Source organism: Maylandia zebra, linkage group LG14, assembly GCF_041146795.1.
Source record: "Maylandia zebra isolate NMK-2024a linkage group LG14, Mzebra_GT3a, whole genome shotgun sequence".
NCBI lineage: Eukaryota > Metazoa > Chordata > Actinopteri > Cichliformes > Cichlidae > Maylandia > Maylandia zebra.
In genome coordinates this window covers 4,323,665-4,349,827 of record NC_135180.1, presented here as the reverse complement: position 1 = coordinate 4,349,827, position 26,163 = coordinate 4,323,665, and the positions used below count along the sequence as shown (strand labels likewise).

General features: G+C 41.1%; 1 protein-coding gene across 5 annotated transcripts in view; it reads left to right on the top strand.

Annotated features, from left to right (window-relative positions):
• The window catches only part of LOC101472720 (kinase suppressor of Ras 1), a 55,416-nt gene extending 40,065 nt beyond the window's left edge, over positions 1–15,351 (top strand). For 4 of the 5 annotated variants that reach the window (XM_004572775.3, XM_076892130.1, XM_004572778.4 and 1 more), the window contains 16 exons: positions 20–183; positions 303–369; positions 3,307–3,390; positions 3,490–3,551; positions 4,820–4,932; positions 5,089–5,263; positions 6,042–6,096; positions 8,150–8,195; positions 9,313–9,573; positions 9,670–9,866; positions 10,067–10,163; positions 10,501–10,634; positions 10,726–10,857; positions 11,260–11,395; positions 12,577–12,707; positions 13,343–15,351. In XM_004572775.3, coding sequence (XP_004572832.1) covers positions 20–183; positions 303–369; positions 3,307–3,390; positions 3,490–3,551; positions 4,820–4,932; positions 5,089–5,263; positions 6,042–6,096; positions 8,150–8,195; positions 9,313–9,573; positions 9,670–9,866; positions 10,067–10,163; positions 10,501–10,634; positions 10,726–10,857; positions 11,260–11,395; positions 12,577–12,707; positions 13,343–13,424 — 1,936 coding nt within the window. In that variant the 3' untranslated portion in view covers positions 13,425–15,351. Of the gene's footprint in view, positions 1–19; positions 184–302; positions 370–3,306; positions 3,391–3,489; positions 3,552–4,819; positions 4,933–5,088; positions 5,264–6,041; positions 6,097–8,149; positions 8,196–9,312; positions 9,574–9,669; positions 9,867–10,066; positions 10,164–10,500; positions 10,635–10,725; positions 10,858–11,259; positions 11,396–12,576; positions 12,708–12,839 lie in introns of all 5 variants that reach the window. The other variant, XM_004572776.5, reaches the window with a different exon arrangement.
• Positions 15,352–26,163: the final 10,812 nt, after the last annotated feature.

The following is a 26,163-nucleotide window of genomic DNA, read 5'->3' as shown; positions in this document are numbered from 1 at the left end:
TTTGTCGGTGTCTTTGCAGGGCCTGTAAGAAGAAGAAAGTGTTGGCTGCTATTCAGATCAACGGCTCTGGGATCAGTTCTGAAGATTCAGGTCTAAGATCACCTCTGCTGTCTGCCCAAACACCTGGCCCTGTCCCAGCCTCAGCTCCATACATGATGCCCGTCGCCCCCATCTTACTGGACAGTGAGTTTCTATAAAAGCTACCGGAGTGGATTTCTGTTCACATAGACTTTTGGCCCTTCTCTGTATCAATTTGACAGAATCTCTTCTTTTGATATGCTGGTTTCTAATATTCTTCACAGATCTAGCCATGCAGAGAAGTTCCCCCCATACAATAAGAAGAGACATTGGCCTGGCTGTAACCCACAGGTCAGTAACCAGTTTGAAAAAAACTTCTAGTTATCACATGTTATGTTATGGCCACTGCAGGTGATGCATTTTACATATTGTGTTTCGAAAACTAACTGAAACAATATTTTGAGCATCTAACTTAAGCCAAATAAAATAAACAGGAAATGTTAACACAACAGCTATCAGGAGGAATTGGTGCATGTCGAGTCTGGGATGTTTACATGACATGAAGTGGTCTGTCTGTACAGTAGTTCTTAAAACATATTAGGCTTTTTTTGAGATACCACTTAGAATATAAAAACAAACGGCTAACACAAAAATGTAAACTAAACTAAAATTACACATTTTCAAAACATAAAATCTGGAAACTGAAGCTAAAGTGAACTAAAAACATAAAACTTTTGACATTCATTTATCAATAAATTGGTATCATCTTGATATCAGTGATATCATCTGCATAATCTTTGTGCAAGTGTGAATGCAGATAACCATTCACAGTATTGTTGTTAGCCTAATCTTTATTATGATTATTATCATTCCATCTTCTGTATTTTTAGTTTTAAAAAATTATTATTATTTTTTTAGGCATTACGGTTTTGGATTTAGAAGCAGTTTTTCAACCAGTGCACCGAGAGAAATCTGACAGGAATTTGCCACAGAGTAACAGTATGGCAGTAGTAACTGGATAAAGCGTTCTGATTGGCCAGTTAACTCCAGGCTTATTTTTTATTGGTGGATTTGTCTTCAGCAGATAGGTGGTTCAAATCTGGGAAGTTGGGGTCAGTAGATGACTTTTTGAATCATCTTTTCTGGCTGGATTTTAGAGCTGAAACCATTTGCCTGTCTGTAGTGGATTCTCCCACATTTCAACTCATCTAACCTAATATAATGTCTGTCTGTATCTCCCCGCTAACATGGACCTGGTCTGAAAATAAAACTCACAAAACAGTTTAAGATTAACAACTATTTTACCTGCAGAGACACACACACACACACACACACACACACACACACACACACACACACACACACACACACACACTCAGCAGGTTAGTGTCAGTTGATGACTTTCCAAAGATTTGAATAAGCCCTTTTGTGAAAGAGAATCTGGACTCTGCAGGATCTTATGACAGGCTACTTTTTGTGAACTTTAGCTCCACTTTCAGGTGGGTCACTGACTTCCTGTTTGAAAGGAAGCAACAAAAGCAGAATGTGGCATGTCACCACCTCTGCTAAGAAGATGCTGACGAACCCTCGATTAAAGTGTTTGTCACACTGTCCTCTGACAAGATGCTGCCGTCCATTCGACTTTATTTTACTGACTTCCTGTTTGAGAAGAAGTCATTGATCTGCACACACAGCAGATTAGAGTAGACATGCAGATATTCTGCTTTTTCTTTCAAGATTTTAAGATTCTTGGGTTTAGATGTTTAAAACACATAAGACAACTCTTCACGTGATTTAAAGAATATCAGCTTTCAATATTCATTCCGATTTATTTGATGATTCTAAATTTTCTTTTGTCATTAGCTTTTTCTAGTGTACATTGTAAAGACGTTTGGCTACTTTGAAACTTCTTCTGTGTGAACTTCAGCTTTCAACAGTTCTGCAGTTTGGCTTTCATGTGAATGAGTCAGCATATTCAGTGTACACACTGCTGTACAAGATTGAGCAATTATAAAAATCTAACTCAAACCTTTCAGCTGTCAGTATTCACTCTGCATTATTTCAGGAAACCCATTCTCTAGTTTTAGTTCTGTACATCGCCACCGTGGATTTTAAATGAAACAACTCAAATGCAGTTGAAGTGCAGGCTTTCAGATTTAATTCAGTGGGTTAAACAAAAAGATTGCATAACAATGTGAGGAACTAGAACATTTTTTAAAACAATCCCTTAATTTCAGGGGTTTAAAAGTAATTGAATAAATTACTTACAATGGCTAATACTTGGTTGAAAACCCTTTGCTGGCAATCACGTACATCGCCAGATGCTGTATTTCCTCCTTTTTAATGCTCTGCCAGGCCTTTACTGCAGCAGCTTTCAGTTGCTGTTGCCTTTCTGTCTTCAGCAAGTGAAATCATGCTCAATTGGGTTAAGATCAGGTGGCCATTCAAGAATATTCATCTCCTTTCCTTTAATAAACCCCTGGCTTGCTTTGGCTATATGTTTTGGGTCATTGTCCATCTAGCTGGATTTGAACAGACAGTATGTCTCTGAGCACCTCAGAATTCATTCGGCTGCTTCTGTCCTGTGTCACATCATCAATAAACACGGGTTTCCAAGTGCCACTGGCAGCCATGCACGCACATGCCATCACACGGCCTCTGCCGTGTTACAGATGATGTGGTATGCTTTGGTTCATGAGCCCTTTCACACCTTCTCCATACTTTTTTTCTTGCTGTCAGTCTGGTCGAGTTGATCTTGATTTTATCTGAAGGAATGAAGGAATAGCCCATGAATGCCCATGAAATAGCCTTTGAGTCCAATTTGAGTGAAATTTTATGTAAACATATAGTATGTTTATTTCATACTGTACTATACTGGATATACTATCCTCTGTACTACATGTAATACTATACTCCTTTTTACATATGAAATGTTATTCTTATTAGCAGACTGAAATGATATTTGAACCTGTGATCAGGCCTTTGGCTTCATCAGGAGAAATTTAAGTTTTTTAGCTTAAGAAAAAAAAAGCTCTAAGAACAGCTTGATGAACAAGATGTTTTTTGTTCTTTCCTGAATTCCTTTGTATTCACAGCATGCAGAAGTTACTATATGACTTTACACTGTCAGTCATTCTAAATGAAATTATTATTAAGTTAAAATTCTACATTTAGATATACAGTCACAAAATTTAAGGCTAGGGTTTTAGTCATCTATTATCACCTGACTAAATTCTTAAACATATTTCTCAATATATTTGTCATATTTGTTCTCCTTCTCTTTTGCAGGTTTTCGACTAAGTCCTGGCTCTCCCAAACATGTCAAGTTTGTTCTAAGAGCATGATGTTTGGTGTCAAGTGTAAACACTGCAAGTAAGAACTGTAAAGATAAGTTGGTGCACTCTGTCAGACTGCAGTACAACTTGTCATGACTTCTTTAGTGTACTATTTAGAGTATTCTTCTCCTCACAGGTTAAAGTGCCATAACAAGTGTACCAAAGATGCACCTTCATGTCGGATATCATTTGCTACATGTAAGCAACATTAAAATAATTTAGTGATGTGTGACTTTACTGGTCTAGTGGTGTTAAAGACTACATTAGAAATCTGGTTAGACTGGTTAGAGATTGGAACGGGCCAATTTCCAGCATTCGTGGCCCTGACCAGTGACCGGTTGGTCATCCTCACCTATGTTCACTTACTACCTGGTCCATTTCATGCATGTGCAACACATGCACAGCAGTGCAGGCAAATAGTTATGTGCTTACTCACAGCCGCACATATATCAGTATGAAAAGTCCTGACTGTGATGAAACTGTTATCCAGAGCTCAGAAATGGGTGGGGCTGTAGCTCAAGAGGTAGAGCAGGTCATCCTTAATCAGAAGGTTGGTGGTTCTGTCCCTGTATACTCCAGTCTACATGCCAAATATCACTGGGCAAGATACTAATCCCAAGTTGCTCTCTGATACAGTCAGCCGAGTGTAAATGTGTGTGAAAGTTAGATAGAAAGCACTTGCGTAGAAAAAAAGTACATGTATGAATGGGTGAATGAGGCATGCTGTATAAATGCTTTAAGTACTTGGATAGAGTAGAATAGTGCTAAATAAAAGCCAGTCCACTTAAATTTAGCTACCTACAAGCCAGCAGTCCTTGATCATTTGCTCAATTCTATGAGTAAAGGAGAGTAAAAAAAAAAAGTGTTAGTCTGTTATCTAGTGAATTCGTAAACATACTGGGATTACCACTGATTTGTTTTATAACTCTATTGAAATGTGGGGGTTTTGGTAAGGGAAAATATGTTAGATAAAAGTGGGTATACAGGTTTTTTTTTCAGTTCTATAAGTGGGAAAATATCCTACAACTTGTAGTTTTAGGAAAATTGTTATGGAAATTATATTTTTCTTTGTGGTCAGTTGTAGTTCTTAGAAATCAGTAACAAAGGGTTTGCCAGGTCACAACTGGTGCCACTCTACACTACAACATGGACCTCGAGAGGAGATGCAAACCCAGCCTGGGGAAGGAAGGGAAGATGAGGGCACATGACAGTACTTAGTAATGTCTGTAGACAAATCATCCAGGTGATTCAAGTCTAGCGATTACTGGCAACAATGCTATTAATTTTGTAATGGACTCCCTTTAGCTTTGACAGTTACACTAGTAGCATATTAGGAAGGGTATTATAATGGGCAGGATAGTATCAGCAAGAATCTAACATGTTAGGGCCTGTTTATTTTATTTTAGGAATTGTAAAGTTTTGAAAATATTTTAAGCTCAAAGCTTGTATTTTTATCTGACCGGTAGTGCCAAGGATGCGTAGGGCAGAATCGGTACCGTCAGACATCAACAATCGGATTGATCACACAGCCGAAGTCTCAGTGCAGTTTGGCACCTTACCAAAGGCACTAACCAAAAGGGTAAGTGCAGTTTTCTAATATGTGTTATATCTCATTCAGGTCTGCTCTAGCTCTTTCTATTCTTCAATACTGAAATGGAGAAGATTGTTGAGATCAGTGTGCAAGAAATAAATAATGTGAAATAATTGAAATAATGGACTCCTTGTGTGTTTGGAGGACCCTGTCCCCAGTATTAACCAGCTGGAATCCAGCAGTAACCCGTCATCAGCCACCTCTTCCACACCTTCCTCTCCAGCACATTTCCAGCAGAGTAACCCTTCAAGCGTAAGTGCCACCCCCCCACCTAACCCATCACCACAGAGCTCCTGGGACAACCGCTTCAACTTCCCAGGTATGCAACATAATAAAGACAGCATTGTTTCACTCTTAGAAACGATATATTTAACTATAAATTCAATTAAACATTAAAGTTGTAGAAATTACATCTCTAACAAAAGTGAAAAGTGTGTTTTTGTGGAAAATAAGGCCTCATTTGTTGTCAGGAAGACTTTGTTGAGATGTGGGACTAGGGGAATGTTTACAGCCCTGTGAGTCTTAAGAGCTTGAAAAAAAGATGACAGCTGGACATCTTTAATTTATGAAGATGTTTCAATTCTCATCAAAGAGGCTTCTTCAGTTGTAAAAAAAACGCTGGAGAATTGGAGGTATACCTTAAACTGCACCTTTTGTGTTTAAAAAAAACATTGATTAAAAAAATATATGATTAAAAAACTATTTGGTGAGTTATTCCAAATAAGTTTAAAATGATATGAAAATCAGTGTACTCTGTTTTTATGTAGATTTTTGAGAATAACCAACTTTTATTTTAAAACTGGGCTGCATGGCAAAACCAGTTTTTCATGTTTAAAAGTGTCAAGTGAATGATTGAGCATGTGAGCATCGTGATCTGTCTTTGAACCATTCAAAGAATTGTTGTAAAGTGTTTTATTGTCAAACTGGTTAAAAACATTTTTAAATGCTCAAACGTGATAGTTTGACAGCTTCAAACTATGTTGGATTTAACATCCTTTGTCCTCATGTCATGTACTGCAAGTATCCAAGCATCAATTTGGAATGATGATAAGTAGTTTTGTAGTAGTGCAATGCTCTCAAGCTGAGTTTTCCAACAGATGTTCCTGCCTCCACATGCAGCGTTCAGCATTCTGGCAGTCACAATGAGTCTGGGTAAGAGAATACAACATTCATGTAGCGATCCAATGATGCACTTTTATTTCATTCATATACTTACTATCATGAGTTCAAGTCAGATTTGGTAGGAATTCAAACAGTAGCAGTGCTTTACCAAACAGTCCACTTACATAGTACACTTTCTAAATTACTTTAAAGTTCACAAATGGCTCTTTCAAACTGTATGTTAGCATTTAACATTTGTAGGTATAGTTTGATATTTCTCCTTTCTCTTTCTTTCTCCTCCTCCACCGCTGCTCTCTCTCCTTTCTTATTTCCCCCTCATCCTCTTCCTCCTTACCTCAATCGAAGTCTCTAACACATGAAAGCTTACGTGTACATAAACATACTTATTTATCCCCAATATTGTCACAATTGCTTATTGTCACAAGATTAGACATGCGACCCTCCCCTTTCCAGTTTACTATGAGCTGTGTGAACAACAGCTGATTGAAGTGTTTGTTCCACTAAAAAGAAAGTTTCACTAACACAAGTTAGCAGCACCTAACAACAGCAAAAATGGCAGCACTAACTGGCAGAAAATTTGAGGATATCTTCGACAACTCACCATCTGTCATTAAAGAGAGGTGAGCTTCAATGACATTGACTTGCATTGGACTCTTTTGCAAGGTTTTACAGCCTTCCTCCTCTTTTTATATTGACACAGTGAGTCACTCTCTTTATCCACCAGAGCAACGCAAATTTTAAGATTTTTTTAAAAAGTATTGTTAGATTGACCTGTATATCACTGCGGTTTTTCTTTTAAACTCTTTTTTAAAAAAATCCAGTATTGCTATGTAGAGAGCACACACTGTACATAAATAGTATTTATGGTGATATTCAAAATTATTATTGTTAATGTTTTTGTAAAACATAAACTAAAACCTAAAAAATAGTTTATTTACAAAATTTTCTTGAATTTGTAAAACTCATAAGATAACATGAGTTGGAAACAAATGGCATCTGAGTTTCTGCTGATATTACATCCTATCAAAATACTGACCACCTTTATTTGTGGTTTTAGGAAACTCCATTCCTGGGTCTGCCTCCTTGCAGGAGAATAAAGTCGAATCTTACATCACATTTTTCTAGCTTTAGGGCACTTACACTGTAAGCCATTTGTTCATATATGTCACGGTCAGCAGGAGCTGACTGCGAGAGTGTGAAAATGAGGTGCGGACATAGGGGGAGACGGAGCAGAGCCTTGAACAAAAAGCGAGCTGTTTTATTCAGACTGGTAGACATGAAAAGAGCCCAAAACAAGAACGACAACTAAACTGGAACCCATTCTGGGAAAACTAACTGAAAATTCTGATCAAACATGATAACGGTGACAACTAAGATTACTATGAGTTCTATGATTATGACTAGACGTGGAAACACAGACGTTCTGACAAAGAGAATGGAACACGCAGACTAAAGGGGTGATCAGGGGAAGTGGAATCACATGACACAAATGAACATAGTGACACCAGAGGGGAAGTGTAAAACTAAGCACATTGAACGAGGAAACGCCAGACCTTCAAAATACAACAGGAAACACAGACGTAGAAACGACAGCACCAACTAGACAACATGAAATATGCTGACACGAAATACATGGCAGACTACATAAAGGAAACCAGAACAGACTTACAGAAGAGGACATAGATGGACCTAAACTAGAATAGGCTCAACTAAAACCTAACTAATAATGCAACACCAGAACTACACATATTATTCTAAGAAAATACAAATTTACCAAAAAACACTCAAAATGCTGGGTCAGAGACCCAGCCACTGACAATATAGTTCTTTATGCGGGCCGGTGTTTTTGGATTGGAGCACCTTGATAAAAGCCTCACATGCAAACTCTATAAAATAAGGCTCCAGCAGGCTTTGGAACAAAATAGTTTTGCTGCCCAGCACAATGCCGGGACATGGAAAGAGGAGAAAGAGGAGCCGTTTTGGCAGCCAGTAGCTCTCAGCAAGTTTCCAAATGTAGTTATTCTAAAGATAAATTAATTAGTTACAAATTTTGGTGAATTCTTGTTAATTTCTTTGGTTTCAGGATGGTGATTACTGAGACACAAATAACAGCCACAGAACAGGGATTGGTGAGTAATAGAAGCCACATAACTTATTTTCTGTACAGCACTTTGGTCCTGTGTTCGGTATTTTAAAGTGCTTTATAAATAAAATCTGATTGGATTGGATTGCAGTATATTAAATTAAAAAGATGAAGGGAAAAGGATGTGATTTGCTGGTTTGTCTCCATTACATGTATATTTTACTCATGTCATTTTCCTTTGGTTTACAGTACTTGCCAATGCACTGTGCTAAAGCATGTTCCTTTTTTTCTGGCACTGACATCCATTTGGTAACTTTTCAGCTTCTTTCAAATGTTCCAAATTTTGTTATTTTTCAGCCTTTTGTTCAAACGATTCAATTCATTCTTGTCTCACAAATCTACACACAATACTTCAGCAAAAGCAAGTTTTTGGCTGCTTTGTTAATGTATTAAAAACTGTTCCATTTCTATTATCCTATTCCAAATATTCAGACCTTGTATTTAGTACTTTGTTAGAGACCCATCCTCGTGTCTTCTCATTAATGATCCTACAGCCATAACCAGAGGTCCTGTATTGAACATTCCCATTAGGCAGTACTTTTTTGGTGGAAACATTAAATGATGTGTTGGCTATATTAACATCAGACCTACCCAGTGTTCGGGACGTTTTTATTCCTCGCAGAACTGCTTCAGATCCAGCTGATTCATTCAACACCCAGTGTGACTGTCTATATGAGGTTATTTCACAGTATCTCTATTGGATTGAGGTCTAGCCTGTAATGGATTTGCTGGGATGTTTAGTTGGGTTTATTATATTTCTTTATTTAACTTAAGCTCATTTCCTGCCTGCCATTATCTTTGAAGATATTGGTAAACATTTCCTCCTAATGACGATGAACTTTCCAGGCTAAAAGGCAGCAGCATCCCAGTGGAGCAATCTTTTCATACTCTTCATACTGATGGATGTTATTTATTCCATCAAATATTTCTTCCAGCAACCACAAGAATTGTATAACTATCCAAAACACTTTTGGTCTGAATGGAGAATTACAAGACTGCAATACCTATTTCACATTTGTATACCAAGTGCTGCTATTTCCAGTAATAGATATCAAAGTGTTTAACATCAGTGTTCACTTTCATTCTTCTGCCATGTGTTACAGGAAGAGGAAGGAGAGGAAGGAGAGGAAGATTACACAGCTATGGATAAAGAAGAAGCTGACCAGACTGACACAAAAAAGAGTTATTCCAAGGAAGAGTATGATGAAGATGGTCTGGATGATCTACCCTCTTCTATATGCCGCCGTCAGGCTGTTGGCCGTTCTGGGGTCCCCATCTCTCGTAAGGTCAGCCAGACCAGTGTCTACCTCCAGGAGTGGGACATCCCGTATGAGCAACTACAGCTGGGAGAGCTTATTGGAAAGGTGAAAGCAGATTTGTATTGTAGAAATATAAAATCCTGTTCAAAAAATGAAAAGAAAAAACATTATTATTAATTTAAATTTTGGCTTTATGTCCAGGGTCGCTGGGGTAAGGTGCATAAAGGTCGCTGGCATGGTGAGGTGGCCATTCGCCTTCTAGAGATTGATGGCAACAATCAGGATCATCTGAAAGTCTTCAAAAAAGAGGTTATGAACTACAGGCAGACCAGGCACGAGAACGTCATCCTGTTCATGGGTGCATGCATGGCTCCTCCTCATCTTGCTATTATCACCAGGTACTGCTGCATGACTGCTCACCTAAACACTGCATTGTCACTCGTGCTGGCTTCCCCCCATTTCAAGTGCAGTTCCAACCACAAGTGCATATGTGCACTGTTGTATATAAAGTTCTATACAAAAAGTTGTTTGCTGCTTTTTTGACTTTTTGTGATGTGATGTTTATTTTGTAACCATACTGCATGTGTTTCCTCTGCAGTTTCTGTAAGGGTCTGACTCTGTATTCTGTTGTAAGAGAAAGAGGTCACCTGCTGGACATAAATAAAATCAGACAGATTGCACAGGAAATCGTTAAGGTAAGTAATACCTGCATATTATATTGGTTGATAAATAAGATGGAATTGTAGCCAAGAAATGCCAAACATACACTATGTACATTATATAACAAGTAGGAAAATGTACTGTTTTGGATACAATGTCAAGATTGAAATATGCTGCACTTCAGCATGTTTTGGTGCTTCCCCTCATCCCCAGTGCCACGATTTGAAAAAGTTTAGTGTCACACGTAAAATAAAAATCTACACAACGAGGCTTTAAACATATAAACTAAAAATATCTACTGTTGGGTCGTCTTCATTTTCTTTTTGTGAATGTAGGAATATCTTTTGTTCAGAAAATCTTTGTTTGTTGCAGGGAATGGGTTATCTTCATGCTAAAGGCATCGTTCACAAGGATCTGAAGTCCAAGAATGTGTTCTATGACACAAACAAGGTGGTGATTACAGACTTTGGCCTGTTTGGAATGTCTGGTGTGGTACAAGAAGGCAGGTAAGAGTGAAAGAAACTGCATCTAGGCAATAAATTTATGGTGAGCCGTGTTTTTTCTCCTAATTATTCTTCTCTGTGTTTCTGTGTTTAGAAGAAAGAATGTGCTGCGGATACCACAGGGCTGGATCTGCTACCTGGCTCCAGAAATTGTTCGAAAATTGAGCCCAGAGGTTGATGAGGACCAGCTGCCTTTCTCCAAAGCTGCTGATATTTATGCTTTTGGGTATTGACTAGTGCCATTTATACTAGAAACTATTAATGTGATATTGAAGCTATAGTTTATATTATGCAGTTCTGCCTTTTAGGTTCTTAACCTTTACTTTGTTATAATTTTATATTAGCTTGTTTTTGTGTTTTCTGTGGTACATAACAATTGTTTAATTGTTTGGTTTTCTCGAAGTTAAATCAGGATTTTTACTGTTGCCAGCTAACATAGTAAAGTTGTTTTTGTAGAACCATAAATTCAGCTATCCAGACATGATGTGCGACTTTTAGCTAGAACTGCACACAGTTTTTTAAAACCTTTGTTTCTATTTTATTCATGCTCCATGTTGCATATTTGAGCACATGATGTAAGAAAATGTAAAATAATGTAGTACATGAAAGGATCTTGTGTCATTTCCAGCACAATCTGGTATGAGCTGCAGATGCGAGACTGGCCAATTACCAACCAGCCTGTGGAAACTATAATCTGGCTAGTGGGTCGTAATGAAGGCATTAAGAATGTGCTGTTAGAGTCCAATCTGGGCAAGGAGGTCACGGTGAGTCTGAAGATCATGTCTACGAAAAAACTGACCCTGTTGGTAACTGTCAACAATTTACAATATATATTTTCTTTGTTCCTAATGTGGGAAATGCTGTTGATGTAACAGCAGTATTAATAATAATCATCATAATAATCATAAGTATTGCATTTCAACATCAACACAGCACAGCATAATGACATTACTAGTGTTGTAAGAGCGAATGGTAGAAATAAAACACCGAACACATCTTTCCTTGCCACACAGTTGTATTGTATTGTTCAGTGTGATTTATACAGCTTCTGTGCTGGTCTCCCAGTTTAGACTGTTGTTGATGTTACACCCAGCTACTTGTACTTCTCCACTACATCAACATCCGGTTCTAGGATACGCATGGGCTATGTAGCTGTTACTTTCACCACTGGTCTGGTCTAATTCAGGCCTAGCTGAGTTCAACACCCACGGGGAACAACTCTGGCTTATTGCCAGTAAGGCAGACCAACAGTTGTACAGAGACCAAATGGCTCATAGTTACGGACCAGACGGCCCTCAGAGAGCACTCCAAGGGATGCAGGAAAAAGCTTTCTCCAAGTCTGCAAAAAACACGTAGACTCATTGGGCAAACTCTCACCTGCCTCCAAATATATTTAAGAGTTTGAAGAGCTTGTACAGTGTTCTGCAACCAGGATGAAATCTTCACTGTTCCTCCTGTATCCTAGGTTTAACTAACAGACAAGCTCTTCTTTCCAGTGCCATAGCATTGACCTTTCCAGGGAGGCTGAGGAGTGTAACTGCTGTAACTGTAACTGGAGTACACCTTCTGGTTCCCAATCCTAAAGATAGGAACCGCCACCCCAGTCTGCCAGTATAGAGGCACCACCCCAGAATTCTATGCGATGTTTGTAGAGCCGTGTCAACCAAGACAGCCCTACAGCTTCCATAGGCAAGAAAGCAAAGGCATAAATTTGTAAAATTTCAGTTTCATCACCATGCATCAAATGTTTTCAGTTCTCAACAAATTTTGTTTAGCATTGTCTTGAAATAAGAAAAATCTTTTCTTAAAAGGCATCTTCTGGATAGCAACACGTGTAAAGTATTAAAAGTATTAATATTGATTATATTATTATTATTTTCATATTGATTAAAATTTGATTACCAACCAATCACCATGTTCTATCTGTTACCTACCATCCCAACAGGAGATCCTGTCTGCCTGCTGGTCCCTTACGGCAGATGACAGGCCACCTTTCACCCAGCTAGCAGGCATGCTGGACAGACTCCCTAAACTCAACCGCAGGCTTTCTCACCCTGGACACTGGAAAACAACAGAGTAAGTGTCATGGAGTGACAGTAAATTCATAATCTGGGTGAACCAACCCACTACACTATATAACATCAACATTCAAAATGTTTACCTATTTATTTTAGTCATTGCTCATCAAAATCTACATTTTCATTTCAGAAAAATTTGAAATTTTATGAAGCTAAGAGGAACCATTACACCATCAGTCAACAAAAATGCTGTAAATAGTGTTTTTTAAAGAAATGTGAAAAATGTAAAGCTGGCCTGCTGATGATCAAATGATATATATGTACATACTTAGACTGTTTTTAATGTGACTACTGTTTTGTTTTGAGGAACGAATGAATAATGTATCAAGTAAATGCATTTTTTCTACTTTGGCAAATTAGGCACTATCTTTACTTTTTCTTCTGATACGTGATAGTGTTGATCACAGTCTGTAATGTACTGCATTTCTCTTTTTCTTCTGTCTTCAACTTCCTCTTCTCTGGATGTTGCCTGATTCACCTTGGCCTGTTCCTGTTGTGCCTCATCTCCTGACGGCTTCCTTTGGGTCCTGCATTTCCATCTTTATCTATGATCTTGTTTCCTTTCTTTCTATTTGCTTACTTGTTTTCCAACATTCCTGTTTGTCTCCTGGGTCCACTCCTATTTTGGTTAAGGACACTGGAAAATCATGAATGCCTGAGACATCACTGCCATCAGCATATCACTAAGTCAGGCAGTGAGAGCTTGTTAAATTGACTGAAAATATGATATGAAAGATGCAGCTCTGACAGATTTCCTATAAGATCGGATATTATGCATGCACCAGCCAAAATTTGTATTCTAGATGAAAACCAGCAGATGAAACCTTTTAAGTTCTGTCAGGGATGTCACTTCTGCTCACGAGTTTGGAACCCCTTTCAAAATGTAATTGAAATGAGTGAAGATTATAGATTATAAGTAAATGAGGAAGTAATTTCGGACACCACTGAAAACAGTGACATCATAATACCTGGGTTTAAAAATGCTTTGCTTTCATCTTTATCTCTTTTCCCTTGATTAACCTGTGTGCCTACTTCCCCCCACATTTCTAACTCCCAACCTTCAGTGAATGTAATTCTTCTTATATATGTTTAAATGTGAGTGTAGGCATAGTCTCATGGCTGTTTGAGTTATCTGCATAGTTAACTAAGAGCTGCTGGTTTCAGCTCTTAGTTAATTTAAAATACAATTTACTTCAAGGGTTCCACCAGAGTTTACTTTCAAAGGGTCAGTTCCCAATATACACCCAGTAATTTTTTAAGTTACTTAATAGAAAAAGTGTTGTGCTTATAAATATGCATTGATTATTATGTAATTATGATGCAGTCTCATAAACTTAGAATTAGTCCAATAAAATACATCAGTGCAGATTTCTTCTAATCTTCTTCTAATCTTGAGTTGTTGATTTAGTTTTTTCCAGAGTTTATTGTCCTACAGCAGCCACCATAGCTACCATTAGGTACTTGAATTGGAAGAGAAGAAAACAAAATTCAGTTGGCTGCAATCTAGTGACATCTAGTGGAGAGAAACCGACAGCTCTTTGCAGAAATTGCTTTTTGGTTTGTTTGTTTTTTGTTGTTGTTGTTGTTTTGTTTTTTACAAATTTTCTACACACTGAAGAATATGAATATAGAAATAATTTTAGCATTAACAGTCTGACTCAAACAGTCTCTCAGTCTGCCACTGTTCTAATGTGGAATTTCTGCCTCTTTGATTCATAATATATCTCCAAAACTGAAAGTGTTTGCCCAGACTGAGTTCACTGTAGTGCAAAAGGCACCATGGAAATCATTTACCTCTCTACCAAAGTAATAAATATCACAGACAGATATGAGTTACTATTTATGTTCCACTTTGGCACAATGAAAGATAAAGATGATAGAACTGACCCTTGGAAAAGCGATTCCCTCAAAATAACAACTTTGCTTTTTTTATTTCTGTTGCAATTTTATAAGATTCCCTGAAGCTATGAAATAGCTAAGTAGTTATGAATAGATGACGAATGTTGTGGTATCGAAACCACGATAGAAAGACACTGCAGTGCTCCAACAACACTTGACAGAATGCAGCTGTCACACACTGCCACCTGATTAGTCATCATTAATTTATCAGAGGGCAAACCACTGAGTGATACCACCCACAGTGGGATATAAGAAGAGATACAAGTTATCGGTCTACTTTAACTTCTTATAGGACAACAGTAAGCGGAAGCACAGTAATAGAAAGAATGTTTTCATTATAGAATAAGGAAGATTGTGACAAGAAGCAGTGCACCCTTGCGCAATTTGCATTAGTGAGCAAGACATGGCTGTTGTGTTTGTGAGTTTTCTTTCCTCAGGCTGTACATTCACCAAAAGTGTTTGTATGTAATGGTTTCACCAGTAGGGCAAAGCCCAATTTATGATGAGAAAATTGAACTAATGCATATATGTAAATACAGTATTTTACTGCACGTTGTATTTTATACATGTTTGTGCAAGGGTTGAGTTTTAAAATGTTTTTGTTGGTACTATATTTATGTATGAGACTGTTGTTGGTGGATTGTTTTCCTTTTCTTGTTTCCATTTTTCTGTTTTTTGTTGATACTTTCAAGGCTTTTTGTCTGAACAATTTAAGACATTAAACTTGATATTTTGATAAGTGACTTGGTGTTCACTATTTTATAACAGTGTTTGTAAAAATAGCCATACATTTATTTTAAATGAATCTACACTACCAACTGGACATAGTGGTGGTAGAGATGCAGAAGAAGAGGGCCGTAGCAACATCAGGAAGAAGGAGCACGAGAAGCTGGAGAAGTACTAAGGGTTCAGAGAAGAGAAGATCTGGAGGGTGAAGGTAACGGTGGTCCCAGTGGTAATCGGAGTACTCAGTGCAGTGACCCGCAAGCTAGTGGCTCCAGCAGATCCCAGGAACAGCATTGCAGATCTCTGTCCAGAAGAGCGCAGTCCTAGGAAAATAAAAAGATATTGCGCAGGACCTTCAAGCTCCCAGGCCTCTGGTAGAGGACCTGAACTTGAAGGATAAAGACCGCCTGGAGGGGGCAAGAGGGGATTTTTTAGCCAGAGTGAAGCTGACGCCCCACCAACATGAAAAGTAAAGGCAAATAGGCGTTAAGAGAGGCATTAGAGCGGTTAGTGCTTCGTTTTTGCAGATTTGTGCAGGTACAATTATCATTTGTGCTGCTTTGGTTTTTGAGATATTAATATCATCTATACTGAGGCTGATACTCCATCCCCAGAAGCAGTAATATCGCTTAACGCAGCAGCCAGATTACTAACTCGCTCTACCAAGCGTGTTCACATCACTCCCATCTTATATTCTTTACATTGGCTCCCAATAGAGTTTAGAATTCGCTTTAAAATTCTTGTTTTAACATACAGAGCACTAAATGGCCAGGCTCCAGATTACTTATCCAAGCTTCTTTTAAAATACACTGCTGCTCGTCATCTCCGCTCACAGACTCAGAGTCTCTTAGTTGTTCCCCGTACACGATTGAAGACAAAAGGGGACAGAGCCTTTCAGTCTGTTGCACCAAGGCTGTGGAACAGTTTACCACTACAATTACCTTTGCTTGACTCTGTGGATTCTTTTAAAAAACAGTTAAAAACTCTTCTGTTCAAACAAGCCTTTTGTTGATCTACATATTTTATTTTATTTTTTTTACATTATTTACATTTGATTTTTTACATTGTATATAATGTCTATTGATTTTATTGTTTATTTTAATATTTTAATATTTGTGTACAGCGCTTTGTGATTGCCAGTCTGCGAAAAGCGCTTAATAAATAAAGTTTACTTACTTACTTACTTACTTACTTACTTACTTAACGCCAAAAAGGCGTTCGATCGGATTGAGTGGGATTATCGTTTTCACACACTTTGGAGGTTTGGTTTTGGTCCTAACTTTATTCATTGTATCAAGCTCATTTACACTAATTGGACTGCTTCAGTCTATACCAACGGTACCTCATCAGAACCCTTTGTTCTTCACAGAGGGCTCCCGTAGACGGAGGCAAGACCCGAGGTGGCGGGGTCTGTGTTTACATCCGTGACGAGTGGTGTCGTGATGCCACTGTAGTACGCAAACACTGCTCATCACTGGCGGAGTTCATGATCGTGAAGTGTCGCCCTTTCTATTTGCCCAGGGAGGTAAGTTCGATCTTGTTGGTCGCTACCTATATACCTCCATCTAGCAACAACAGCGATAGAAATGCGGCGCTGAACGAACTGTATCAGGCCATCAGTGAGCAACAAACAGCACACCCAGACGGTTTCATCATCCTCGCAGGAGACTTTAATCATGCTGATCTTAAAACTGTTCTCCCAAAGTTTCATCAGCATGTACATTTTCCAACAAGGGGAGACAACATATTGGACTTGGTCTACACACAGGAAAATGGTGCATACAAAGCCATCCCCCTCCCCCACATCGGCACCTCTGATCACCTCACTGTTATGCTAATGCCAGCATACAGACAGAGAGTGAAGGTCATCAAACCTGTTATGAAAGAGATAAGAGTGTGGCCACAGGAGGCCACCTCTGCTCTTCAAGACTGCTTTGGGTCAACTGATTGGGACATATTCAAGGAAGCAGCCACCTACAATAACATCATAGACATCGAGGAGTACACAGACACGGTGAGCTCATACATCACCAAATGCATTGATGATGTAACACAAGTGAAAGGTATCACAACTCGAGCCAACCGGAAGCCATGGCTAACAGGAGATGTCCACAGGCTGCTGAAGGCCAGAGACAAGGCCTTCAGAGCTGGGGATGAAATAGGCCTGAGAACAGCGAGAGCCAACCTGTCCCGTGGCATCAGGAAAGCGAAACAGGACTACACACACAAGATAACCTCCCACTTCAATGATAGCAAGGACGCAAGAAGCCTATGGCAAGGCATCCAGGCTATTACAGACTACAAGCCTGTAGCGCGTAGCTGTGAGAGCGACACCACTCTGCTCAACAACCTGAACAGCTTCTTTGCACGATTTGAAGCACAGAACAACACACGCCCACAGAAAACACCACCACCTCCACACGACCAGCCTCTGTGCCTGTCTGCTGCCAGCGTGAAGAGGACACTCATCACCATCAACGCCCGGAAAGCAGCGGGTCCAGATAACATCCCTGGTAGTGTGCTGAAAGACTGCGCAGAGGAGCTGAAGAATGTCTTCACAGACATCTTTAACACCTCCCTGAGGCAAGCCACTGTTCCATCATGCTTCAAGACTGCCACCATCATACCTGTGCCAAAGAAACCATCCCCAGCCTGTTTCAATGACTACCGCCCCGTGGCACTGACACCCATTATTATGAAGTGCTTTGAACGACTAGTCATGTCACACTTCAAATCCACCCTACCTCCCACCCTGGACCCACACCAGTTCGCATACAGAGCGAACCGATCCACAGAGGATGCAATCTGCTCTGCCCTCCACCCAGCCCTAACTCATCTGGACAAGAAAGACTCATATGTGAGAATGCTGTTCATAGACTTTAGCTCAGCATTCAACACCATAATACCACAACAACTCATCTGTAAACTGGACAGACTGGGCCTCAGCACCTCCCTCTGCAACTGGCTGCTGGATTTCCTCAGCCAGAGGCCTCAAGCGGTGCGTGTGGGCAACAAGGTCTCAAACAGCATCACCCTGAGCACGGGGGCTCCACAAGGCTGTGTGCTCAGTCCTCTGCTCTTCACCCTGTTGACACATGACTGCACACCAACCTACAGCTCCAACCACCTTGTGAAGTTTGCGGACGACACAACGCTGGTGGGGCTCATCACCAAGGGCGATGAGACCCACTACAGGAAAGAGGTTGAGCTCCTGACCACGTGGTGCAGAGACAACAACCTCCTGCTAAATGTCAGTAAGACCAAGGAGATTATTGTCAACTTCTAGAGAGGCCACATCTGTCACCCCCCATTGACCATCGACGGCGCTGCGGTGGAGAGGGTGAGCAGCACCAAATTCCTGGGGGTGCACATCAGTGAGGACCTCTCCTGGACCACCAACACAGCATCACTGGCCAAGAAAGCACAACAGCGCCTCTACTTCCTGCGCAAACTCAAGCAGGCAAGTGCTCCACCACCCATCCTGACTACATTCTACAGAGGCACTATTGAAAGTATCCTCTCCAGCTGCATCACTGTGTGGGGCGGTAGCTGCACTGACTATAACAGAAAAGCTCTACAACGCATTGTGAGAACAGCTGAGAGGATAGTTGGTGTACCACTCCCCTCCCTGCAAGACGTTTACACCACTCGCCTCACCCGCAAAGCCATCACAATTGTCAACGATGCAACCCACCCCGCGCACTATCTGTTCAGCCTCCTGCCCTCTGGAAAGAGATACAGAAGTCTCCACTCCCGCACTACCAGGCTCACCAACAGCTTCATCCACCAGGCTGTGAGACTGCTGAACTCTCTTCCCTCCCGGCTCCCAGCCAGCAGAATCACCAGATTGGCAGAAGTATAGGAAGACAGACTGGACTCTACCCCCCCCCCCCCCTCATTTAATCGAATGGTTTCTTCATTTATATGGAATAATAAAATGTCTCGTATAAGAAAATAATTTATGGAAAGACCAAAAAATATAGGTCGGCTCTCACTGCCAAACCTGCACACATATTATTGGGCGGCGAATCTCAATACCATCTCTTTATGGCTAAAGGACTGGAATGATCAGATCCCTGCATGGCTACAGATTGAAAGGGTCACAAGCAGGCCACATTCACTCCCAGCTTTACTCTGTGCACCCCTACCACCTCTAGTTAATAATGTTAAAGATAACATAATTGTTACTCAATCGCTACGCATTGTAAATCAGTTTAAAAAACATCTGGGTATTCAGAGTATTTCTATTCACTCTCCAATAATACGTAGCCATCTTTTTCAACCATTCTTAATGGACAATGGCTTCAAAATTTGGTACGACAGGGGCATTCACAGTATTGAGGATATGTATATTAATGATACGTTTGCTAGCTTTGAACAACTATCTAGGATATTTGGTCTGACTAATAACCATTTTTTTGCAATACTTGCAAATCAGAGATTTTATACGTAAAAAGGTTGCTAATTTTCCTACTTTTCCCCCTCCTTCCTGTTTGGATTCTATACTAAGGGTCAATGAGATGAAAAAAGGCAGAATATCATTTATTTACTCACATATTATGGATAGTTGTAACCTGTCTATTTTCATACATTCAAGAACAGTTTTGTTTGTTTGTTTCCCTTTTCCTGTCTTGGTATTATCTGTCTTTATGATCTGTGGGGATTGTTGTTTTGAGGTTATCTGTAAAATAATAAGAATGCCATGTATGATAATTGGAAAACTACAAATAAAGTGTTAAAAAAAAAAAAGCAACACTTGCACCTGAAATTCTTTTTTATGTGCGCTCAAATTTTTTGTATGTGCGCTCAGAATAGTGGCACAAAAATAACGCCATATAGAACCACCCCTGATAATGAACATAGATAATTAAAAACAAAATCATACAGACAAACTAAATCACTTCACATGTAACTCAGTGTTTTCTGCAGAAAAAAATAAAAACTTTAGCCTACCTTGTGTACGTTTCTGCACTGGTAACAGAAATATCAACCTTTCCACTGACGAAATGGGTTTATTAAAATGTACTGAAACACACAAAACATTCATAAATACACAGCAAGCCTAAAAAAAACTGGACAGTCTTCTATAAAAGTGCATAACGCCACAGCTGCTGAAACTCACTGTCACAGAGATTGTTGTTATATAGCGTAGGCCGTAAGAATTAAAATCAATATATGTCAGAAACCGTAGCAGCACAAACGATAATTTTACCTGCACAAATCAGCACAAACGAAAGACTAAAAACGTAGACCATTTTGGTCTGTTTTGGAGCAGTCTGGGGGGATGGTGACCTTTGAATAACCTATAAAATAAAGTTTAAACAATCGTCTCAGGTTAAAATAGGATTGTCTACCCTGGACAAACCCAGTCTGGTCCCCTGAAATAATATGAGGAAGAATTTTCTCAAGTCGGAGTGCAATGGCTTTTGAGAACACTTTGCCATCACAGTTTGTTAAGCTGATTGGTCTACAGGATGAGCAATCTCGGGGGTCCTTATTCTTCTTTAATAAGAGTGTAATAGATGCCTGCCGAAACGTAGGCGGAAGAATGTTATTCTCTATTGCTTCTGTGTAAACCAAGAGAAGAAGAGGGGCAAGTTTGTCCATAAATTTCTTATAAAAATCTGTTGGCAACCCGTCCGGACCAGGGGCTTTTCCACTCTGAAGGGACATTATTGCATTTTTAATTTCTTCCAGTGTCAGACTTTGTTCCAATTGTTCTTTCGAGTCAGAGTCAATTATAGGAATATTCAGATTGGGGGAAAAAAGCGTCAAACTTATTTTGAGATGGTGCTGAATCTGAGGAATATAATTTAGCATAAAACTCTCTAAAATAGTTGTTAATAGCTTGATGATCCTCAGTTGATGAGCCATTTGATAAGATAAGTTGTGAAATAACATCACCCCCCCTCAAGGGCTGGCTCCTGACAGCCCAAACCCGAGAACCAAAAAACAAGAAAAAACGAAAACAACCCACCCAGGGCGGGAGGCGGGGGACCAGGACGGAGGGAACGAAACCAAACAAAACACAAGGAGCACCAAGAGTCCAAAACAAAATACATAATTGTTATGAAATGTATACATTTCTCATCTAAAATGGACAGTGTGCTCATCTTCCAAGACATGGAGCGCTCAATATGTCTCATGGGTTGAATGGTTAGGACCACAGGAGTGTGGTCAGAGAGGCCTATATGACCAATATTTACCTGCTGAACTAACTGACTGATACACTTGGACATAAAAATATAATCTATACAAGATGCTGACAAGTGAGGGTTAGAGTGGAAAGTGTACTCTTTACATAGTGGATTATAGTGTCGCCAGACGTCCACAAGGTCAAGCTCATTTACAATTTGCCAAAGGGCTTTGGAATTTTTTGTCAAAGTAAATTGTGGGGGAAGTTTATCCATTTTTGGGCATAAAACACAGTTAAAGTCACCCACTAATATTATATTAGCACAGTCCATGTCCACTAATTGACTAAATAATATTGTGTAAAACTCGTCATCCTGTGCATTCGGCGCATATATTACCTTGGAGAGCAGTTACCCCATGCAACATCCCTTTAACCAAAATATATCTTCTTCATTGTCCTTGTGAGTGGCTGTAACAGTGAAGGGAAGATTTTTGTGTATAAGAGTAATAACCCCCCTTTTATTTGTGGAGTAGGATGTAAAAAAAATTTGACCAACCCATTCTCTACAGTATTTTTTATGTTCATCATCTGGGGTTTCTTGCAAAAAAGGAATGTGAATCAAATCTTTCTTCAGAGAATTTAGAATAGACTCTTTTTTTCACCACATTGTTGGACCCTTTAACATTCCAAGTACTTATCTTAACTGACATATAAGAAGAGTAATATATATTTTGTGCTGTTTACATATTTAACCAAATCTACATTTGACCAGTCTGAGCCTATTAACCAAAAGTAATTGAGCATAAAACAAGAACACTGGTTCCCAGCAAAACCTGAACACAAAGCCTGGAAACTAGTGGTGGGCGGATCGGGATCAGTATCGGATCGATACTAGTCTGGTTAGATCGATTCTTTACTTTGAGTTCTGCTTGTTTGCTATGCTGTGCTTTCGGCAAAGACGAAACAGCCAGGTCGCTGGACTCGACGCTCCTGTGTCAGCAGGATTTTAATTGTAATTTTTGTATTATAGTTTATCAACAGTATTTGTTTTAATTTGTTTACTGGTTTGCGTGCACTTAATATTAACAACAAAAAAAAGATCCCCACCACGGCAGACCCGATGGCATTTTCATGCTTCGCCGCATCATTTATTCTTACAATAATCACACGGTTGCTGTAACAGTACATTCAATGGCTGCAGCTCTCCCGCTGGCAGCCGTACACATCACCACCACCAAACCTGCAGCGGCATCGCAGAACACGCCCTGCCACATACCCCCATCGCCCGCTTCACCCCACCCCGCGAGCAGGCGAGGGAATCGGCCCGGACCATCGGTGCCCCATGCCCCGGCTCAGCGACGGGGAAGTGTCCACTCTGGCGGTCGCCCGCGCCTCCAGCGGAAGCCCGGAAGGTGGCCTGATGGCCACCCATATGCCAAGCAGCGGCGGCGCAGCAGGAGTGGAAGTGAGCCAGGGCTCAGAGGCAGCTGGGCAGATGGCCAGCACGCAGGACCGTGCAGCCTGCGTGCTGAAGCGGACAGCACGCCGTCCTCAGGCAGGACCCCAGCACACCTTGCGCACCTCGACCTCCATCTCCAGCTTGGCAGGTCCCGCTGGCGCGCCAGCCTCCGGCTCACCCCGAGCTGTCCACCCTTACAGTGATCACCCGGTTGCTGTAACAGTAGCCTACATTCAACAGCTGCAGCCCTCCTGCTGCCAGCTGTACACATCAACACCAAAAACAACAACACTACAAGCAGCGCACAGGTTTTAAGCCGGTGAGGCATGATTGTAGATGCAGTGAAGGTGAGTCCATCTCACCTGCAGCAGCATCGCAAACCACGAGCCACCACAATAATAAAACATTTTTTATTTAATTATAAATAAATTATTTCTCCTAATTATGTCCTGGGTTTTAACTAATTAATAATACCAAAGGAAACATCACAAAAAACACTTAAGGTCATGAAAATTAATTGTGATTTAGCAATTCAATGAGGCATCCACCTTATTTATTGAACAGTATCGTATTGGTATTGGTATCGGCGATACTGGCCCGAATTTACTTGGTATCGGATCGATACCAAAATATGCAGTATCGCACACCACTAGTTAAATCGGATGTTATTGCTGAGGGAAACGGATACGACTCATTTACTCATGACTCAAGAATACTCCTCTGCGCTCTCACGGCTGCTCCATTATTTCTATATTCCACTTCCTATAAGATCAGATTATAATAGTGAAGCTGCAATTCATGCATGACAGTTTAGCAGGAAGTGGTTTACAGCAGCAACATCCTTTTGCATTTTTGAGGCCTTTCCCCCTTCTTTGGTTCTAAGTACATCATGAGTAGCAGGACTTTTATTGGGACCAGATATATAATAATAACACTAATAATAATAATTATGCTGCTGATAACATGTATTATTGTTGTCCTTTGTATATCTATGTAAAGGTGTCGTTGGGGTGAAAATCTTTTTTCCAGGGAGAGACGATAAAACACTTTCTTTTCTAGACTCTACATTTTTTAAATGTATTATTTATTTATTTTAATGTGAGTGCCAACTGCTGGCTGCTGTGGAGGTCCTGGAGGTCCTTACACTGGGACCAGGCTGCATTTTTAGGTTAAAGTCTGCCATGTTTAGGTTGAGGAGGCTTCCTGTTGGCGCGCGTGTGTGTGACTGAAGTTTGTAATAAGGAATAACTGAGTGCTCAAATAGAGTGTTATTGCTTTTCCCCACCCCAATGAGTTTAGCCTAATTCATGTTTTTCAATCACTTCCTCCTGTGTGTGTATGCTGATATGTATATATATTTATAAAGCCTATAGTCCGACCATTTAGCAACTTGTTGTTGGTATTATGTTTTCACCATTTACAAGTTACTTAGTCATATATCCCGTTCCATTGGTTTGGAGTTCTGGGGGCATCAGTCAATGCAGAGTATATTGGAACCCGCAATCTCAGCTCTTCTGATGGTACACTGAAGTCTAGCGCCAGTCGAGAAACAGCCATCGCCCAGTTGGAATTTGTGAAATAAATATATCTGCACCATAAAAAAAACCTTAGAATGAAGCAAATAATTTGTGTTCTTCTTTGTATGATATCAACAACTGTGCAACTGGTTTTAAATGCACCTTAGAACACACATGTATCAACACTACATATGAGCAGGCGGAGGGAGGTTTGGAGTCTTCACACACCCCCGTTCTCTGCTGCCTATTGGAGCGGGGGGGCTAGGAGGAGGAGTTGGCCGTCCGATTGAGGTCTGGGGTCTCCCTGCTGCTGCCGAGCCAGGGCCATCTGTTTCTCTCCACCCCAGGGAAAAGGGTAACACTACCTGGGTCTGGGTGCAGTTTCCCCCTCCAGGGGCAAGGGTACCTGGACCTGGCGCTTAGAGTACGCTTGGGGAGTGTGATTGTGTGTACAGTGTCTCTTTATGTCTGTCTCCACGTTGGGTGAGTGTTGAGTAAGTGCATATGAGAGCATGAGGGTGGGAATGGATGTCTGTATCTGTGTGTGCCTGTTTGTCTGTGTCTATATGTCAGGTTGGGTATCAGACGCTACCTCTCTGGGGACATCTCAGGCCCTCTAATGTATGGAGGCCTATCTCCCCCCACCACTTTCCCTGCCAGTGGCAGACGACCTCAGACATCGGTGCGTTGGTGGTTCTTTGTGTCCGGGGATGGACGTCCAGGTACGCACCGGCTCACTCCTGGCAGCTGCTTGTTGGGGCCTGGAGCCTGGGGCTCACTCAGGCCACTTCGGGGGTGGGGTGCCCTTGGCCTCTCGGCCTGGGGCTCGGTCACTCTGGCACAGCTGGCTGCTGGCGGAGCTCACGGGATCAGCAGCCGCCTTCAGCTCAGTTAGCTGATCAGCAGCCGCCTTCAGCTGAGTGTCCAGTGTTTCCTGCTCAGCAGCCGCCTGTAGCCCAGTCACCAACTCCACCACCATCACTTTCATCTCAAGTTCAGTCACCCATAGCTCAGTCTTCACCCCCGCTATCCATAGCTCAGTCGATACCACAACCAGATTTTCTGCAAGCTTTGTTACAGTCCATAACCCAGTCAGTAGCTCAGTTAGTGGAGGAATCATTAGCGTTGTCATCTGCTCAGTCAGCCACTCATCTTCACCCTCAGCCAGGGGTCCCAATTGCCTCTGGTCCTGCATCTGCTCCAGCTGGAGGGCCCGAGGGGCCCGTCCAGCCTCAAGTGTCGTCAGCTGGAGGGTCCGAGGGGCCCGTTCAGCCTCCTGTCTCCGCTGGAGGGTCCGAGGAGCCCGTCCAGCAACACGCCTCGTTAACTGAGGGTCCTGGAGGACCCAGCCAAAACATCCTCACATTTGCTGATGGTCCAGGGAAGTCTGTTCAGCCGTCACCTGCTGAATCATCCCCCGCGACTTCTACATCATCGCCTGCAGCATCACCGCCTGCAGCATCACCGTCTGCAGCATTCGCATCACCGCCTGCAGCATTCGCATCACCGCCTGCAGCATCACCGCCTGCAGCATCACCGCCTGCAGCATTCGCATCACTGCCTGCAGCATCACCGCCTGCAGCCGTCCCGCTGCCGTCAGGTTCCGCAGCCGTGTCTTCATCCACGCCTGGTCCAGCCTCAGCTCCGTCTTCATCTGGTCCAGCCTCAGCTCTGCCTTCGTCTTCGTCTGGTCCTGCCGTTGCCACACCGGACCTCC